We start from the raw sequence: 20,431 nt of genomic DNA, 5'->3' as shown, positions 1-20,431 counted from the left end.
GAACTTTCTTGAGTGCCCACAACAAAGAGGCAATGTGCTTTAGGTCAACCTGGGCAACCCTAGAGAATTTCCTCTGTATTCCCAGCCATTCCTAATCCATTATGCCCAGTTGGATTACAGTGAGAGAAACCACATATTTCCTCTACTGTTACATGCTTCTCATCTGCACTGTAGGAGCATCATATTTCAAACCCCAGCATAACAGTTTTAAAACACAATGCTTTAAAAATATGTTGCTCAGCTTTTCAAAGCCACTGCATTTATAAAACTATTTCCCTTAAACTTGGGATTGCTCCAAAACACTGATCTACAAATATTAAAGTCTTATGGAATTGCGTCTTGTTTTTTCATCCACTCTTACAATCTCTATCTTTGAATTGGTATATTTAGATATTGATGTTTAAGATAGTTATTGACAAAGTTGGATTAATAACCACTGTATTTGTTACTGTTTTCTATGTGTTGTCCTCGTTCTTTGTTCTCTTTTTGTCTATCACACTTTTTCTGCCTTTTCTGATTTTAACTGAGTATTTTATATGTATCTGTTTCTCTCCTTTAATAACATCTTATTATATTTATTTTTTCATATTTTTTAGTGGTTGAGAGTTTACAATATATATTTACAATCAATCCAAGTCCACTTTCAAATAACACTATATCATTACATGGGTAGTACAAGTACTTTAGAACCACAAAATAATCCGAATTCTTCCCTCCTGTCCCTTGTATCATTGTTGTTTCATTTATACATAGGCATACATAAGTATATATACATACATACATATATATATATATATATATATATGCACACACACACATACCCACAAATATATTGTTGCTACTATTATTTTGAACAAACTATTACCTATTAGATCAACTAAAAATCAGAAAAGTAAAGTTTTATTTTATTTTCACTTATTCTTTCTCTAATACTCTTCCTTTCTTAATGTAAATACAAGTTTCTGACCTATCATTTTCCTTCTCTCTGTAGAACCTCTTTTAACATTTCTTGCAAGGCAGGTCTACTGGCAACAGATTCTATTCTTGTTTGCCTGGGAAAGTCTTTACTTCTCCTTCACTTTTGGAGGATAATTTTGCAGGGTACTGAATTCTTGGTTGGTGGGATAGTTTTCTTTAACTACTTCACTTCCTCCTTTCTTGCTTACATGGCTTCTGAAAAGCTGGATGTAATTCTAATCTTTGCTTCCCTATAGATAAGGAGTTTTACCTCTGACTTCTTTCAAGACTTTTTCTTTTTTCTAACTTTTTCTTATTTTTAATTTTCTAAAGTTTGAATATGATATATCTAAGTGTATATATATATATTTATTTATTTGGCATTTATCCTGCTTGGTGTTCTCTGAGTTTCCTGAATCTGTGATTTTGGTGTCTGATATTAATTTGAGGAAATTCTCAGTCATTATTTCAAATATCGCTTCCATTTCTTTCTCTTTTTTCTCCGTTTGATATTCCCATTATGTGTATATTAGTCCTTTTGTATTTATCACACAGTTTTGGGTATTCTGTTTTTTTTTCTCTCTCTCTCTCAGTAATTATTCTCTTTGCTATACAGTTTTGGTCATTTCTATTGTATTGTCAAGCCCAGATATTTTTTCCTCAGCCATGTCCAGTCTATTAGTAAGTCTGTCAAAGGCATCCTTCATTTCTGTTATACTGTTTTTTATGCCTAGCATTTATTTTTGATTCTTAGAATTTCCATCTCTCTGCTTACATTATCCATCTGTTCTTGCATGTCACCTACTTTTTCCCTTAAATCCCTAAGCATATTAATCATAATTATAAAAAAGTTCTTAGTCTGATAATTCCAATATTCATGCCATATCTGACTTTTGTTCTGATGCTTGTCCCAACTCTTTAAGCTGTTTTTTGCCTTTTAGTGTGCCTTGTAATTATTTGTTGAAAGGTAGATATGAAGTACTGGGTAAAAGGAACTGTTATAAATAGGCCCTTAGTAATGTGGTGGCAAGTAATGTGAGAGTGGGGGTGGGGAAGTGTTCTATAGTTCTGGTTAGGTCTCAGTCTTTTGGTGAGCCTGTGACCCTAGATTATGAACTTCACCAATCAACTAAAAATCAGATCAACTAAAAATCAGAAACTAAAAATGCTTCTCAGTTTTTCCTCCCCCTTAGGTGGGACAGGATGACTATAGGGGGCTGGTGTTGGATATTTCCCTTACCAGTTAGGTTAGGCTCTGTTAAAATAATTTCTTCTATAGGGCAAAACTTGTTAGGAAGAGAATGTTCTGGCATATTTCAAAATTGCTCATTTTTCTCTCCCCCTGCCAGAGCAGGAGGGGATTTTTCTCTGAAATTTACTCTGAGGACCTGGTAGAGCTTCTAGAGATAAAACTCACCAAATTTGTCCCCTTACCCCATGACTGGGTCACCCTAGAGTTTTTAACTCTCAGACATGTCCACACTAAGTCTCCAGCAATTTGTTAATTATGGTTCAGGTTTTTCTGTCCTGGCCTGGTTTCCATGCAGGTTTTTGCTCAAGTAAATTGTGATTCTCTGTATCTGCCTGTCTGTCTCTCCAATTTTGGGTGGCAGTGGTTTGCCCTGTGACCTCACTTCTCTGATGGATCTAAGAAGAGTTACTGATTTTTCCGTTTTTTCAGCTTTTTACTTGTTAGGATGGAGTGAAGACTTCTAGGCTTCTTACATTCCAGACCAGAAACCAGAAGTCTTCTATTTCTTTTTTGTAGTTTTTCTTTTTGTTTTCTCTTGCTATCCTATTTTATTTATTATTTTCCCAAATTTATGGCAAAATACATGTAACAAAACCTATCATCTTTCTGCTAATTGATTTCTGATTTAACTTCATTATGGACACCTATTACTTTCATGATTACAATTCTTTTACATTTGTTAATGTTTGTTTTATGGCCTAGAATATGGCCTATTTTGGTAAATGATCCACGTGCACGAAAAGAATGTGTATTTTACTTTTGTTGGTTGGAATGTGCTACAAATGTAAATTAGATCAAGTAGATTGATAATGTTCTTGTTCTATATCCGTAATGATTTCCTGTGTCCTTGGTCTATGGGTTATTGAGAGAGTGGTTGGAGTTTCCTATGGTAATTACAGATTTGTCCATTTTTCCTTTCAGGTCCATCAATTTTTGCTTCGTGTATTTGAAGCTGTTTAAAAGTTATATATGCTCTATTTAAAAAATATGTGAATTAATGATTAGATATAAATAAATCGGGAGGAATATACTCTGAATTATTAACAGTAGTTATTGGGGGAGTTGTTGGCAGAGAGCTTCTAGTCTCTGTTAAGTAGTTCTATAATTTGAAGTATTTTATAAGGTACATATTTGTGAAATTTGAATATATAAATTATGTTTTAAAGGAGGGGAAGAGATGGTTGCCTGACTCATCTTGGAAAAAAGTCAACTGGGTGCTCTCTGCCTATCCCCCTCCTGCCAAGCTCCCAGACCATGGCCCACACCTCCTGCTTCTGCTTCCTTACCAGCCCTTCCTTCCTCACCTCCTGTCAGCTGGCTTTGGGCCCAGGTACCTGGGAAAGAAACAACTTTCTGAGGTCACTATGTGGCCTACCAACCCAGCAGACTTTCCACCATGTCACTTGACTTTGCTGAGCAAATTTCAGCCACTTTATCTTCAGTTATTTCCATTTTCTAGACCCTTATTCCCTCAAGACATCCTCCCTCCCAACCAACTTTTACTTTTCCTCAGGAATGAAAGCAAACATCTCTGCCTCCAGGAAGCCTGCCTAGCCCTAGTGCCTCTCTCCTCCCACCACTCCCTGCAAATACTTATCACTCCTGCTGAACACCTGGCTCCCGCACTGACTGGAGGTCCTGTGAGGATGGGGGCTATGTCTACTTGCTTTTGCTATCAACTTTCTTAACATGCGTATTCTCAGTTTGCCTCCTTGCAGCCAATCCCTCCTGTATAGAGCTCCCAGGTGAATCACTTTAATCATGTCACTCTCCAGTTCAAAAACCTGCAATGACTCCCTAGTGCCTACTGAATTAACTCCAAATTCTTCCTCTTGGGTATATTCAATTACATCAAAATTAAAGATTTCTGATCAATGAGGTGGATAAAATTAAGAGATGATGAAATGGGAGAATATTTTTGTAAGGTCTAAAACCAAGAAAGGATAGAATCTTCCAGGATCTCTTGTAAATCAACATCCAGAAAGTATCAACCTCAGTAGATATATAACCATATAATATGAAATGACAATTTATATTAGAGGAGATCTTAAAGACTAGTCAGCCAGTGCAGAGATGCTCAAACTCTTTAGTGATCAGAGAAATGTTAAAAACCAACAATGAGGTAATACCTCAGCCAGACTAGCAAAAATCCGACAGCTGGATAATGTCAATCACTTAGGGATATAGGAACCTCCTGGCTTGCCTGTGGGAGTGTGGGTTGGTACACACAACATGGAGACAAATATCACCATATTTAGTCAAGTAGAGACAGGATATTTATATCCTATGATCTAGCAAATCTACTCCTGGCTCCTAGGTATATAACCCAAAGAGACTCTCACCAGATTCTTATGGGTACATGCGTGAGGACTCACACTCATTGTCGTCTGTGGGAGGGGAGTTGGGTACAGCCAAGTGTCCCTCCCTGGGAGAGTGGAAAGGCCAAAGGCGGAGGTGCCCTATGGAGCACCTTGCAGCAGTTAAAGCAACTCCATGTTCACTGAGCAGCCTGGATCTTAGAACCTCAGTGCAAAAAGGACCAATGGAGGGAAGCCTGGGATGCGATGCTGGTGCAGTACAAAGACACACCCATGTTGAGCCAAGTGCAAGGAGACATTTTGAGAAATCTGATCACGGATTGGATATTAGATAACACCAAGGCATTTGTGCTAATTTTATTGGATGTGATGATGGCCCTGCAAGTAGGTCAGAAAATGTTCTGTGTTGTGGGGAATGCATAGCTGAAGAATATAGGGGTGAAGTGACATGATGTCTGGGATTCATTTTATCTTTTCAAAGGTAAATTAAAATGATTTATTTTTTTTACTTTCAGAAAGGCCAAATAGATTATTATTTCAGATAATCTATTTAATGGATAATCTTGGTGAGGATGTTGGTGAATATTCTTTTTTTTAAATTAAAGTATTGTTGAAATACAATCTTATACTGGTTTTAAATATACAACACAGTGGTTCAATTATTATTAACTCCTTACCACCTCCTCCCCACAGTGTGGTTACTATCTATCAATGTAGTAAGATGTTACAGAATCATTGACTCTATTCTCCATGCTGTACTACTGTCCCTCTGACCAGCTTATATTGTGATTGTCCCTGAATATTCTTTTTTAAATTGAAGTATAGCTGATATACAATATTATTATTGGTTTCAAGTATACAACACAGTGATTCAACAGTTACTTTACACACATTGTTAAATCCTCACTCCAACTAGTGCAGTTACTATTTTTTTTTGTATCATTAATATACAATCACATGAGCAACATTGTGGTTACTAGATTCCCCCCATCATCAAGTTCCCACCACATACCCCGTTACAGTCACTGTCCATCAGCATAGTAAGATGCTATAGAGTCACTACTTGTTTTCTCTGTGCTATACTGCCTTCCCCATGCCCCTCCCTATGTTATGTGTGCTAATTGTAATGCCCCTTATTCCCCTTATCCCTCCCTTCCCACCCACCCTCCCCAGTCCCTTTCCATTTGGTAACTGTTAGTCCTTTCTTGGGTTCTGTGAGTCTGCTAGTGCAGTTACTATTTATCAACATAGAAAAATGTTCTAGAACCATTGGCTATGTTTTCTATGCTTCACTTCCATTCCCGTGACCAATTTATATTATGATTGAGGTTTTGCTTTTTAATCCCCCTCACCCGTCCCCCCAGGATTCATTTTAAAGTATTTAGTTCAGCAAAGAGGGAAAAAAAAGAGAAAGATAAAACAAATGTTATTTTAGGCAAAGATTTAAGCAAGACTTCAAGGCCAAATCTTGATAGTATTTGAGGCTGGGAGATGAGTATATGGGTGCTTGTTGTACTATTGTCTCTACTTTTGTGTATGTATTAAACATTTCATAATAAAATTCCATAATTTAAAACAATATCAATGATACATATTTTCAATAACATAGTCACACACAAAAATACACATTAAACATGTTAGAGTGGCTGCCTATGGTGGGAGAAGAAAATAGGAGTAAGGGAATTAGACAAAAGGAAGGGCAGAAAGGAGGAAGGAAATAAGAAAGGTTAGTGATCATCTGTCCTGAACTGAAAAGGATGAATAACTTAACCCTCTGCCCCTGAAGTCCAAATGAAGAAGGAAAAAAAACTGGAAGCCCCCACAACTCTATCACCTTGGCGTTGTAATTTCTTCTGTCTGTCTAAACCTCTAACCTTCAATCCTGTGTACCTGTTCTTTTCCCCACAGCTGTCACCTTAACAGTTACATTCCTTTGTGCTGTGCTTAACAAGCAGGAACAAACTTTGGCTTATAACTGCCAGCACTGGGCTAGGACTTCTAGGTATGTGATCTCAATTTATCCTCTCAGTGACATTGTGAAGTATCATTATCTCCATTTTATAGATGCCAAAAACTGAGCTCAGAGATAAAATTCTTTTTCCAACTCCTACTAAGTCACAAAGCTGGAATTTCAGACCTCTTGGACTCAAAGGCCCTGGATAATGTGATTGCACCAAGCTAATCCAATGACTCCTACACCATTATTATTTTTAAGGCCTGCCTAGTAGTCCAAAAGCAACTCCATGTTCACCAAGCGGCCTATATTGATGGAAGGTAATTTACTGTAATTTAGTATCTGGGCTCTTTCTAGTTTTTTGCTTTTGTAGATAGTCCTGCAGAGAATATCTTCAGGTATAGAATTTTTGGATTCTGTTGAGTTATTACCATGCCAGGAGTGGGGTTACTTTGTGTTTACATAAAAGGGTGGATTTTATTACCGCAGCTAATTGACATTGTAGTAGTTTACAAGAAAGGGTTAGACAGGTGAGCAGGATTTAAAACTGCAGAGATTTTGAGGGAGTGTGTTTCTTGGAGGGTCCGAGGAGAGCAGAAGGGAAGCTCTTAGAGGAAATTAAGGGGGTGGGGAGGGTGGGGGAGGGCACAGCTGGGCAGGAAATGCAGGGGGAGTGAGGCCTCTGGCCAGGCGGGATGTGGGAGCCCATTGATTTCTGTGGCCTTCACATTTCCCTAATGCCTTCCTGCTCAAGGTGGCCAGTTGAGTTCTGGCAAGCCCTGGGATCAGGGCCAACTGCTGTGGGGACTTGAAACTGCTGTGTGTCAGGAGTAGGCGTCTGGGGCCACTCTCCCTGGGGCCAGGGTAGCTCTCTGGCCCTTTGGTGGCTGCCCTGGCCAGCCTGGGAGCCGTCAGCTGGGGAGAGGCAGCAAGTAAATATAGATCCAGGGAAGGAAGCCAGGAGGCCCGGCCCTACACTGACCTCTCGCTGGAAGACTGGGGAGAGATTACGTCCTGGCACCCTCCTCTCAAGGAGTGCGTGACACCTTGCCCAGCAGCCCCCTAGCATTGCTGAAAGCTCTGGTAGTGGGGGGCGGGGTAGAGGCTCCAAGGGGATCATAGTGGGGGCTAGTGGAAAGCGGTCTGGAGGTGCTGTTCCTGTGTGACAGACGGCAAGGCGCATTGCCTCCCTCAAGAGGAGCTGCCCCGTGTGATGAGGAGCAGCCCCAGGCTGAGGGGCTGACTGGTCCAAAGGGATTATGGGGTCCACAGTACAAGGGGCAGCATCAACGGCCCCTTACAGCTCCCCTCCCCACTCCGTGACTTCTCCAGAGTTCACACTTGTCTTCCGCTGCTCTTCCACCCCCCCACTTGTTGCTGGCCCTCTCCACCCTAGAACTCAGAGCCACCAGCCCTGCCCCACCCCCAGCTCCGGCGCTACACCCCCAGCCTGGCTTTCCTTGGCCCCCAGGGCCACAGCCCTGCACCAGCTCCGCACTTTGCGTAACATGTCCTGATCCAGCCAAGACCCCACGGCCCCACCGACTCTGGGAGTGGAATTCTAGCAAGGCAGTCCCTCCACCACAGACACATTCATAGGCAAAACCTGTTCCCAAACATTGAGAGGAAGGGTGTTAGTGGAGTAGGTGACTTTTTTTCCTTTTCTTAGCAGGGCTCAAGGGGTAAAAAAAGGGAGAGGGCTAGGGGGAGGGACACCTCGATCCAAACAACAATACCAGCAGCTGACATTTATTGAACTCTTCTGTAAGGCTGAGGCCAGGCTGTTAAGCAAGCATATTACATGCACTGTCTCATTGAACAGTAACAACCTTACAGAGGCAGGTACTATTATTGTCCCCATTTTACAGATGAGGAAACTGAGGCAGCAGTCAGCCTTCAGGGATGCACCTGAGAGCCGTCCATTGGGAGCCCGTGGCCTCCTTTCTTCTCTGTCACGTTCTGGTTCTCAGTTTCTTTTTATTTTGGTATCATTAATATACAATTACATGCTGGTTCTCAGTTTCAACCATCTCTCACCACTTCCAGTTCTTTTGAACTCTTTTTACATTTTTGTTTTGTAAAAAAATAGGTTTTGCCCATATTCTGCAGAACCTACTGTCTCCTACCTCCGTTGGCCAAATCTGAATTTTCCTCAAGATTCCGTTTGGGTAGGGTTGGGGACAGTGGGTCTCTAGTGGGGGACCTGGGCCAAAGTACAGTGTGTGAAGCCAAAGTACAAGGAAAGCTCTTAGAAAATACACAATCAATAAATTACAAACCTCCCTCCCCCCTCCCTACCTCCCCACCCCTCTCCCACTCCCCATCCAAATCTAGAACAGACTATGCATTGCCCCCCACCCCCTACCCCAGGGTAGGGTCTGTCTCTGCGTCTGTAGGGTCCAGGCCCCTCGGTAAATGTTTGTGGAAGGACTGACTGAGTGTAGTATGCATGAGAGTACGGAGGGGAGGGGGCAGGGAGAGAGACCCCTGAGTCCCAGCCCCGCTCCTACGGTTACTGGCACCTTGACTGCATCAGCACCAGGAAGCCCCCCTCTGCCCCAGAGAAGAGAGTCCCAGGGGACAGGGCAGGGAGGGTGGGTGACTGAAGCAGAGCACAGAACTCTGACCTCAGGGTCAGGAGACCCGGTTCGAAACGCAGCTGTATGGCTCAGGAGCTGTGTGCCCTTGGGCAGGCTTGAAGCAGAACCATCACTACTCTGTAATAGTCCTTGCTATTTGCTTGAGTTTATAAAGCCCTTTTTTCACATTTATCTTTGGTCCTCAGTAACCCTCCCGTTAGGTGGGCATCATTATAAAAATACCCATTTTACAGAAGAGGAAACAGAGGCTGGAGAAGTCAAGGGACTTGCCCAAGTCACACAGCAAGCAGGGAGTTGAACTCCACCCCCCATTACCGCCCTTGCTACAGACCCCGCGTGTGCATGAGGAGGTGGGGCTCAGATCTAAGTCTCCCAGCATGGGATACCATGTGGCAGGGTGGCAGCAAGGGGGCCTGGGCAACAATCCCCTAATGTGGGTCCCGCTGGCCATCTCCAGCCTGAAGAGCCAGTCTGCTCTTCGTGGAAGGTTTCCTAGATGCCCTTTCCTTCCCCCACCCCCAGCCCTGGGGCCCCACCTGCTGCCCCAGGAGGGAACTGGGAGTCCATGAGATGACCATGAACTGTTTTCCTGAGAGAGTGGGGAAGTGGGGTGGTGAAGGGGGCTCCGGGGCCAGGGCCCCCCTCACATGGGCATAGGCACCTCGTCGTATTCATCCTGACCCTCCTCGTCAAAGGTCGGCTTGGCATCGTCAGCATCCAGCTGGAGGGTGGGGTAGGAATGACAGAGGGTTAGCGGCCCAGGGGCCAGATGAGCCCTTCTGCCAGTGCTGAGCGCTCCCTGGAGTTAGGAGAGGGCCTGGCTCTCTTTGAACCTTGGACAAGTCTGTCCTGCCCCTCAACCTCTTTGTTTGGTCTGGATGAGTGATTTCCAAAGGAGGGGAGCCCCTGGATAAGTAGTGGTCCAGCGGGACAGGGCCGGAGGGTAGGCAGGGAACCCTTCACAGGGCAGCCCTACAGTGACCTGGGTCATGTTGGGAAGGATGCTGTTGGAAGAGTGCCTCTGTGCAAAATGATTTGGAAGACTTTAGGACAAGCCACTCTGGTCAGGAGAGCCCACATGGAATGCACCTGTGTGTCTCTTAACTCTCTCACCAACTCTGCTTTTATCCCTCCCTTATAGGTGAGCAAACCGGAGGCACAGGGAAACAAGGCCACTTGCTCTGGGTCTTACACTAGGATCTGGACTCAGGCCAAGACTCACACCTTAACCACAGTGCTCTTCTGCATTCCTTAGTTCCAACAGCCATCCCTCACTCCTCCCAGCCCCTCTGATGACCCCTTCAGCCTCTGCCCTCTCTGCACCCTTCCTCCCACCCCAGGCCCAGAGGTCGGGGCCTGGGGGCTGGGAGCAGCCACTCACACACTGGAGCTCCAGATTCCTGAAGATGACCGGCAGCAGGAAGCGGCGCAGGGGCACTGTGAGGATTAGGATGAAAGGCAGGGCCAGCGAGGTGCTCTGGAAGGACTTCACCACCCACAGCACCGCCAGGCAGATGATCTGGATGATCGTGAACAAGTGCATGCGCCAGGTCTTTACCTGCAGGCAGAAGCTGGGGTCATCGCCTGCCCTGCCCTGGCACCCAGCACCCCTCACCCCACCCTGAGCTGGGCAGTTGGGAGGGCCCTGTACCCGCTTGACGTAGGGCACATCCGGGTGGTACTTGGGTGGCTTGAGCAGAAGCAAGATTCGGTCAAAGAGCTGGATGCCACTGAGGGATGTGACCCCCATGTAGAGGAAGATGCCAAACAGCACAGCCAGGGGGATAAGGGACAGTATGGGCCCCATGAGGATAGACAGGCCTGTGGGGAGAACAGTGCACCCTCAGCCCCAGCTGCCCTGGAGGACCAGAACCATCACGGGCTGCAGAATGCAGCCACCAAATGGAGCCTTTTCTGTTGATCTCCTTAATAGGCATTACCCCCAAACAGACTCAGAGAGGTGAAGCAACTTGCCTAAGGCCACGCAGTAGTAAGTGGCAGAGCAGGGAGTCAAATTCCTGCCTGCCTGACTTCAAAGTCTATTCTTTTCTTAACCCAGGAGGGCCACAGAGGTCAGTGAAGCCCACCTTTCCCCTCACCCCAGCCCCGAATGCCTCCATCACCCTCCACCTATCCAAATCTGAACTCCCCGCCAGCTGATATTAACTTCACCTCCTTTAAGAAACTTCCCTGGCCTCTTCATCAGCAACCATGGCATGGCCCACCCTGAGCCCAGTTAGATTTTCAGCTGCTCCAGAACTCAGATCAACTTCAGTGATCCTCATTCTTCTCCTTCCCAACCCCCAGATTATGCCCAGAACTTTGCCCTTTGCATCAGTCATTGAGCAGCTGAGCTAGAGAGATGGCAGGGGTATTTAATGAACCCTCTCATGGTGCAGACAGGGAAACTGAAGCAGGGGTAGACCTCCCTCCCAGTTCACTGAACTTGTGTTGGATAAGCTCTGAATATAGGGTACTGCCTAGAGAAGGCCTCAGGAGTGGGGCCCCCTCCTTCCTTCCCTGTTCACCAGCCCAGTGCCTTGGGGATTTCCTCCAGAATTTTCAGTGTGAATAACTCACACTGGGGAGATGTGGGCAGAGTGTGTGGGGAGCCTGGTGCAGGGTGGGCAGGACTGGAGGGGGCACTGGATCCTAAGGGGCAGGGCAGGGCCACAGGTTGGTGGGGAGTGGCCAGACCTCACTCACCCACAAGCAGAGAGACCAGGAGCCCACTAATCCGCTGCTCCTTGACCTCCTGGACCTGGGCTGCAGCCCCTGGGGTGCTGGCTTTGCCCATGACGGTGAGGGCATTGGCGTGGGTGACAGAACGCACGGTGGTAGCGCTGAGCCAGGGCATCCCAAAGAGGGCAGCCACCCCACCCATGACCATGACCAGCAGCAGGTCCAGGTGGAAGCCAGAGCCCTTGATCATCTTGCGCTCCGGTTTGCTGATAATCAGCCTGGGGGTGTGGGAGTCAGAGGTAAGCAGGGCTCTCCCCCACCCTCACTCCCCTGGCTCCCTTCTCCCTTCCCCACATTTAGGCCCCTCTGTACCTCAGTTTATCCTTCTGTGCCCATATCCCTTGGAGTTCCTTGCTCCCCTTCCCCCCACCCCATCTTGAGAATGCAGAATTTAAGGGCAGTGTCTTCAGATGTCACCTAGAATGTCCACAGGCAGATTTCCTCTGAAGCTAATGAAGTGTAAACTTCAGGGAACCTCACTGGTACTTTCAAATTCTTGCACCTGATTTTATAATTCTCATTTTGTATACTTTTTCTTAAAAAGGGCTCCCCAAATTATACAATGTTGGGGCCCACAAAACCTGGGCCTGCCCCTGCCTGTCCTTCATTCCTACTAGTCAGGAGGGCCATACATCCAGCTGGACCAGTGCTGAGCCCTTGGTATCTCGCCTGCCCCTCTTCTTGCCCCAGACGCTGGCTCTTACGTGGTGATCTGGGTCTCAAGGAAGATGAGAATGAAGACCAGCAGGGCAGGCAGGGCGGAGGCGAACATCATCCAGATGGGGAAGTGGGAATACAAGCCCAGCGGGTGGATGATCCAGCCCCGAGCTGAGGAGTTGGACACCGTGAGGCCCTCAGGCACACTGAGTTTCTGGGGGAGGAGGATGCTGGTGAGAATTCCAGGGCAGGGGGATGGGGAAAGGCAGGGGCAGGGGGAGCCAGGGTACCGGGCACGTGGGGACTTACTTATATTTGGTGTCTACTTTGTACCTAGTCACTGCACTGAGCCCTTTACATGTATGTTCTTATTCCCAACTTTATAGATGAGGAAAGAGGAACGGAGAGAGGTTATGTAATTTACCCTGCATCTACAGCTATTAGGTGGCAGAACAGAGATTCGTACTCAGATCTTCCTGGCTCCAAAGCAGGTCCATTCCTATTGCTCTGGATTAAGGAGTAAAGGGGCAACCGGGCCCAGGCCCTTTCTTCAGCCAGAGGGGTCCTATAGGACTATGGGGCTCCCAGGGGAGGAAGGGATGGGACAGGGGTAGTTCTAGCTGGCTTCAGGTTTGAGAAAGCTGTTCTGGGAAAGGAGCGTGCTGGGGGGATGAGGGTGGGAGGAGAAGGTCACCTGGGTGTAGGTGTCCTGGATGAAGAAATCCACCAGGACCATGATCAGGATGGAGATGGGAACGCCAAAGTCCCCGATGACCCGTCGTAGCTGAGGGCAGGTAGAAGGACCCGTGGTTAGTGCCTGGCTGCTCGGGCCTCCCAGTTGCCGCCCTCCTGCCCCAACCTCATTCAGGGGATCCATCAACATCTAATATCCTGTCCTGCCCCTCAGAACATCTACCTCCATTCTTCGCCCCCTGGCCCAGCCCCATCCTGGCCCCACAGCTTCCCCACCCCCTTCTAAGAACTGTTCCTGGCTCTCCATTGGGTTCTCGTCTGGACATGCTGATAAAGGGAGACAGGCCGGCCTGAAGGGTGAAATCTGGGTGAGGAGGGAGCCAGGGAGGCTTGGAATTGGGAATGGGAGTCAGGATGGGAAGGGGAGCTAGCAGCATCAGGGAAGCTGGGGGTGCTGGGACTGGGAGAGGGCAGTGCAGGCAGGGGCCGGCGGGGAGGATGTGCTGACCTTGCCGGGGAAGTATGAGCTATTCTTGAACTTGCGAAGCACCATGGCTAAGAAGAAGGTGCCGGCCATGAGCACAAGGGAGAGGAGGGCTGTGTTAGGCAAGGGAAGCTGAGGGCTGGGCACCATCGTCACGTTGTGGTGGTAATGCTTCTGCAGTGGGTGGTTCTGGAAGATCTGCAGTAGAAAACCAAAGAATCCTGTTCCCTCCCATCCATCCATTCTCCATCCATCCTCCTTCCATCCCTTATCCATCCATCCATCCCCCATCCATCTACCTATTATCTTCCTCAACTGACATGGTAGCAGGGGGGCTATAGCTTGGTCTCCAGGAGTGAGGACCAGGCTCCATCTGGGTGGAGTGGGCCATGGAGGCAATGAGTTTGTGGGGGGGGGTGTATGTGTGTGTGTGCATGCGTGTGAGCATCAAGGGCCTGGGAAATGTGAGATGACCGCAGGGCAGGAAATAAGTGCCAAGGAGGTTGCTAAATCAGGCCTCAAAGACTTGGAAACAAAAAGACCCACCAAATAACAGAATCAGGGGCAGATTTATAGTGTCCACCCTTCCTTTATATAAGGCACAGATATGGAGGCTTGCACAGTTTAAGGTGACAGAGCTGGGAGGCAGGTGTTTCATTCATAGGCCCTGCAGTTCTTGAGGGCCAGATGGAGCAGGAGTGGGAGTGGGGGAGCCTCCTGAACTCCCACAGTCCCCATCATGCCTACTGTTTCCCATGTTCAGACCTACATACATACTTGCCCATTAGTCATTCTGTATATGCTTATAAACATGGACGTGTGCACACAGGGCACCTGCTCATGCACAGTTACTCTGTGCATCCATGGCAATAATACCATCTCACAGGCAGCAGGTGTCAACATGGATGTGGTCACAGTCACGTACTATGGAAACACGGCCACACAGATGCCTTTCAGACATGTATGCAATGACACACATTACATGGTTTATGGACGGGCTCACACAGGCACACACATGCTCGTTAACACTACCATGGACCCCACCTTGACCAGCTTGGTGAAGGTCTCAAAGATGAAGATGAGAGAGATGAGGAAGGAGAAGATCTCTTGAGTGTAGCGGGAGATGAAGCGAACCAGGAAGCTGCCCTCAAAGGCCACCATGAGCACCACCAGCAGGATGAGCCAGAAGCCGATCCACACACGGCCCACGATGTACTCCAGGCCATTCGTTTCGCAAAACTGCCGGGCAGTCAGAGGGAGCTGGGGTTACCCAAATTGATCCAGGCACCGTGCATCAGGTAGATGGGGTCAGGGGCCAGTTACAGGGTCACAGTGGGGCCAGAACAGAGCTACCGAGAAGAAGGCTTCCTCAAACACAAGGAGGGGTCCTGAGAAGCCAACCACAAGCAGGGGCTGAGCCCCCAGCAGGGCAAAGAGAATGCCCTGCACAGCTGTGGAGATGAGCAGCTCCGATACGCCCATCTGGTTCCGGGTCTTTTCTCCTGTGGGTAGAAGTTACAGTGGGGTCAAGGTCAGGAGAGAATTTCCAGGGTTCAGTAGAGCATTTCAAGGGCAGGCCGATGCAGGGGTCCAGAGTATTAGAGTGGGTCAGATGTCAAAGCCGACATAGAGGCCACAGGGTCAGAGGTGAGGGTCAGGGAGACAGGCAGAGGCACTGACCCAGGAGGCCGCCAAAGGTGATGGCCGGTGACAGGGCTGCAAAGTAGATGAAGATGACGGCAGCCAGGACCTGGGGGCTGAGCGCGTCTGTGATGTCACTCAGGTAGCGGGGGTAGCGGCGCCGGATGTCCCGCACTAGGCCCCCAAAGAGCCAGCCTGTTCGCTGCAGAGGGTCATCGGGGCCACCAGGGATCCCTGGGCCCCCATTTAAATCTGTATCAAAGGACAGGACCATGGTCACAGGGGTTAGCAGGGGGAGGTGTGTGGAGAGGGGAACTGAGAGGGTGTCTTCGGATGAGAATGGGTCAGCCAACGAGGCTGGGAAGCATGAGGTCAGGGAGAGGGGACACCAGGGTATATGACGGGAAGTGGGGAGGCAGGGGCTCATAGGGACGTGCTGGGATGTGTGAGGGTCTGTGGGGGCTCAGAAAGCCTTGGGCTGGGTAGGGCAGATACCTAGGCCCTTGTAGTAGCTGGGGTCTGGCTTGCCAGAGCTGGGCAGGTAGCGTCTCCGCAGCAGCTCCTTCTGCACAGGCACCAGACTGAGCAGAGCCTGCTCGGAGGGGACATCTGAGGGAGGCAGCACCAGGCTGCAGTCCAGGAAGTCCTCCAGGTTGTGCACCAGCTCTGCCTGGCTTTGGGCCAGGTATGCATCAGTGCGGAACACCTAGGGCCACAGAGAGGGTCAGGGCTGCCTGAGCTGCTGAACAAAAGGACCCAGGAGTCCACAGCCAGGGCTTCCAGGGAGCAGAATCCTCTCACCCAGTGTCTTGCTAGGAAGTGCTTTTCCTTCCCCTACCCCTCCTAGCCCCTACCACAAAAGGGCTTTGGGGCTGGTGCAGACAGGGCCCTGAGTGGAGAAAGGAGAAAGGACTAGGGGACACCAGATGGCTTACAGCAGACCGGATGGAGCTAGCACAGGCCCGGCAGGCCCGCTCGGAGCCAACCAGGTAGAACCCAGTCGGAGCGGCCGGACTAGATGAGGCCAGATCAGGCAGGCCCAGGACAGACTACGTGGGCCTGCACTACCCCTGGTCAGACTCGACAGAAGCAGCTGGATGCGGCAGAATGGGCCACAGTAGTGAAGCTGAAGTAACCCAGGCCGGTGCGGGCTGGAGGACGGGCCTCATCGGCCACCTCGCCCTCTGGGGTCTCCCAGCCCCGCCCGCCCTTCCTCACCCTCTCCGACATGAGGGTGGCAGCAGCCCGACCAAGCTGGGTGTAGTCGGTGTGCGGGGCCTCGGGTCCCAGCAGCACGAAGAGGAAGCGCACGGGCAAGGGCAGCTGCACGGCGTCCAGCCGCACGGCCTCCAGCAGCCGCACGAAGCCCAGCACTGGCCGCTCCAGGAACACTGCTCGACCTTGGAGGGGGAGAGGCGATTGAGGTGGTCAGGCCAGACTGGGGGGCTGCTGGGGTCCAGGCTTAGGGAGAGGCGAGCTGTGCCACGGCAGGAGGCAGAAGCTGGGGTGTGGAGCAGCGAGGGGTGGAGGCACCTGCCGCCTACCCACTAGCACCAAGGCAGCCTCTGAATCCTGGGGAATGGAGTCCTCCATGATTCCAGATGCCACGTGCCCTTCTGTGCCCTCTTCTTCCTGGTGGAAGGAGGGTGGTGAGGGGTGTCCTCTGGCTACTCTGGATCCAGACCTGACCGTCCAGGCTCCTCCTCCGCTATGCCCTCTGGTTTCTAACCACGTTCAGGTGGAGGGCTTTCCCACTCTCCCCATCCACCCCTGCTATAACCTTACCTGCTCGTGGAAGAGCTGTGTCTCCAGTGAGGGGTGCTGGGGGAGCAGAGGCTGTAAAGCACCCCCAGAACGTGTCACAACTGCGGGCTTCACACCCCCCAGGGCCTCTAGGTCTCCAGCATGGCTGCAGGACACACAGGGGACATGGGCTGAGTAAGCTGCTCAGGCTGGGCTTCCAGCAGAGTGGGGGACCGGTGGCAGGAGGGATCAAGTGGGACTTCCCAGTGACCATACTAAAGAGACCCTGCGTGGGGGACGGGGTGGTGGGGAGGAGATTCTGCCTACTCTCAAAGGGCATTGTAACTGTAAGCTGAGGACCTCCGGAGGAGCTGGAAGAGTGGATGGAGGGAAGGGTCTTAGAGTCTGCCCTCCTCGGGACCTGTGGCCCCCACATCTGAGCATGGAGACATGGCCACCCTTTGAGAGATGTCAGAGGCAGGAGCTATTGTGGAAGAAAAGTGGGCCCTGGCCTGATGGGGAAGGAGTCATCTGGACCCCCAGGGAGAGCTTGGGGCGGGTGGGCTGGGGAGGTGGGCCCTTGGGGTACGGAGTCCAGGTCCTGGCAGACGGGGGCACCTGCGTTTGAGCAGCAGGACCCGGAGCAGCTCCTCTCGGTCCTGAGGCCGGATCTGCTCCTCGTAGATAAACCTGTCCAGCAGCTGGCTGGCCACCCCGGCCAGGGAGGTCTCCGACAGGTCCAGGAGGACAGTGCCTGAGGCAGGGAAGGGGGGAGCTGCAGGGCTGGACTGTGGCCCTCCTGCCCACCGAACCTCACTGCGGGGGCCACAAGGGGCACGATGGGGCTCACCCTTAGTGAAGGCTCTCTGCAGCTGCAGGAGGCTCCAGAAGGAGAGGAAGGACAGGTGCGGGCGGCCCCAGGTCCCATCCGCCCTCAGGTTTTCCTCCAGGTGCACCCAACGTGCTGCCTCCATCCACTGTAGCTCCTGGTTCTTCTCATCCATCACCAGTTCCTGCAGCTCCACACAGACCTGCGGCCCCACAAGCCAAATGAGTCCATCAGGCCCAGGGCAGGCCCATGTGGAGACTGGAAGCCCAGAGCCTGGTGGGCACTCAGCAGGAGGCCCAGGGTCCTGGAGCACTTGGGGGCAGACCCTGAGCTCAGGGGGGACTGTCAGCAGCTGCAGTGGGGAGCCCTGAGGGAGGGGGAAGTGTGGTCCTGGCTCTGTGTGGTGCTGCCCACACCTCTGGCTCTATATCCCGACTTCCTAACCAGGCCCCTCTGCCCATTTCAGAGGCATTTGAAGAAGCTCTGGAGCAAAAAGCCTTTGGGGTCCTTGGGCTGGTCTCCTGCTTCCAAGATGATTGCATGGGTTCAGCACACACTTGGGTTTCCTTGGGGCCCAGTGGCCACTCCCAGGGCCTTGCTGAGGACAAACCCAGTTTCCTAACCAGCTAGAGAATCTGGTGCCCAGCAGGGATGTGGGGGGCCTGGTGGGCCTGGGCAGAAGAGAACATGTATTTCACTCTGTGCTTCCCTCAGGAGCACCTGGCAGCCCAGCCAGGGCCAGAGGACCTGGGGGCCCAGGCCCCCAGCAGTCAGATTCTCTCCACCCAGGGAGCTCCTCACCCAGTGGAAGGGTGGCCCAGGTCTCCCAGCTCAGTAGGGGATGTCCTCTCCCCTCCCACCTACTTCTGAGATGCTCAGCCCTTCCCTGATTCTCCACTAGGTCTCCCTCCCCTGAAGCTGTCTCTCCCTCTGCTCCTCACCCCCACCTCCCCATAGAATTATGGGTCCCAAGGATGACACAGGCAAGAGATCTGCAGGAGGCTGGGGGTCTTCACCTTGTGGATAGTTGGTTGTGAGGTGGTGTGATAGTCTGTGGCTGTCGGTTCAGTGTGGTCGTCTGTGGCTGCTGGCTCGATGTAGTAGTCTGTGGCTGCTGGCTGGGTAAAATAGTCTGTGGCTTCTGGTTCGATGTGGTCGTCTGTGCCCACTGGCTCTGTGTAGTAAGCTGAAAACCCAGAGGCTGTTTAGTGTTGCCCCCAGACAACACCCCCACCACCCACCATGAATCTCAGATTAGCACAGATGATGCCCCCACTTGGGTGATGCCCTGCTCCGCACCTTGTTCCCCCTGGCTGGAACCCCAGTACCCCAACCCCACGCCCCACTGCTCAATGGCTTGTGCCCCCAGTGTCTGTTCCTGGCTTATCTTGGCTCTGTCACTCCCCATCTGAGCACTGTGGAGGGCCCCTGGGACACATCTCAGTGATGACGGGACGGTCATCTCTGCGGTGACCGGAGAGTCCTGAATGGCACTTCTCAGGATCCTCCTAGGGTCTCCTCCCTCTCCAGCCACCTGCTGCGACCAGATTCCTTTCCTTCTGCGCGCCTGCCTTAATGGTCCCACCAGCCCTGGAGCTTCCCAAGGGAGATCTGGGAGCCCGGGCGGGGTCTACCCTTATATTGCCCCCTACCCCCACCCCCAGCCCTCATTTCCCAGGGGAGCCTCTTATCTTTAACACAAATTGCCAGCACTTAAGCCCTGTTGACAGTAAATAGGTCCCTCCTGGGGCTCCCCAGCTGAGACCTTGGACAGGCTCAAGAGGTTCCTTGATGTCTCTCTGCCCTGGGGAGTCCCCGTGACCCCCCATTTCTCAGGACCTCTGGATCCCCAAAAAGAATGATATTCCCAGAACAGACCCAGTACTTGGCCTAGAAGCTGGCATTAGATGGGCACAGGTGGTATGTGGACACATGCCCTTGTCCCAGTCAGGCCTGGCTGCCTTCTCACAAATCTGAGGGGCACAGTGACAGGTGACTGGCCCTGCCCCAGCCCTCCAGTCACCTCCTGTGATCATTTCAAACAAAACTCTGTTTATCCTTCAATCAACCAGGATTGTGGGAGAACTGGCCCTGAGGGGCGGGATAAAGAGGGAGGACAGCAGTTCCTCCCAGCAGGAGAGGGAGACGGGGCTCACCTGCTGGCTCCTCCACAGGAGGCCCAAGGACACCTGGGTCTTCATATTCTGCAGGCTCTAGAGTATTCTCCATCTCCTCTTCATAATTCTCCTGTGGGAAGTGGCCATAAGGGCTGGGCTATGAGGGGCTCCTCAAGCCCCCACAAACTAAGACACCCGAATGGGCCAGGTTCCCAGAGCCCCCAGATAGAAGCCCTGCAGGTGTCAGGAAATACTCACCTGTGAATCCCCCACGGTGCTGTTCTGATCGTTCAAATCCTCCACAGTGCTGTTCTGATCATTCAAATCCTCCACAGTGCTGTTCTGATCGTTCAAATCCTCCACAGTGCTGTTCTGATCGTTCAAATCCCCCATGGTGTGGACCTGTTCGCCCATCTCCCACATGGTGTGGTCCTGATTGTTCAG

At 50.5% G+C, this 20,431-nt stretch overlaps 1 protein-coding gene across 1 annotated transcript; it reads right to left on the bottom strand.

Annotated features, from left to right (window-relative positions):
• Positions 1–9,214: 9,214 nt before the first annotated feature.
• Positions 9,215–20,114, bottom strand: SLC4A1 (solute carrier family 4 member 1 (Diego blood group)). Its single transcript, XM_057501553.1, has 18 exons — positions 20,027–20,114; positions 18,887–19,056; positions 17,892–18,072; positions 17,660–17,795; positions 17,084–17,207; positions 16,843–16,930; positions 16,517–16,698; positions 15,794–16,004; positions 15,338–15,550; positions 15,011–15,159; positions 14,702–14,896; positions 13,682–13,855; positions 13,175–13,264; positions 12,528–12,694; positions 11,788–12,041; positions 10,733–10,902; positions 10,463–10,639; positions 9,215–9,802 (listed from the first exon to the last, which is right to left on the bottom strand). The coding sequence occupies exons 1-18, from the start codon at positions 20,097–20,099 to the stop codon at positions 9,725–9,727; spliced, it is 2,832 nt and encodes a 943-aa protein (XP_057357536.1). The 5' UTR covers positions 20,100–20,114; the 3' UTR covers positions 9,215–9,724.
• Between the last annotated feature and the right edge of the window lie 317 nt (positions 20,115–20,431).

This window comes from Manis pentadactyla, chromosome 4, assembly GCF_030020395.1.
Source record: "Manis pentadactyla isolate mManPen7 chromosome 4, mManPen7.hap1, whole genome shotgun sequence".
NCBI lineage: Eukaryota > Metazoa > Chordata > Mammalia > Pholidota > Manidae > Manis > Manis pentadactyla.
This window is presented reverse-complemented; position numbering and strand designations above follow the sequence as displayed.

Excerpts from the sequence above, each read along its gene's own strand:
- SLC4A1 (XM_057501553.1), bottom strand. The coding sequence starts at position 20,099 with ATGGAGAATACTCTAGAGCCTGCAGAATATGAAGACCCAGGTGTCCTT. Across the intron at positions 15,551-15,793 it reads CAGCTACTACAAGGGCCTAG|ATTTAAATGGGGGCCCAGGG; the intron begins GTATCTGCCCTA and ends CCTTTGATACAG. Across the intron at positions 13,856-14,701 it reads CCTTCACCAAGCTGGTCAAG|ATCTTCCAGAACCACCCACT; the intron begins GTGGGGTCCATG and ends TTTCTACTGCAG.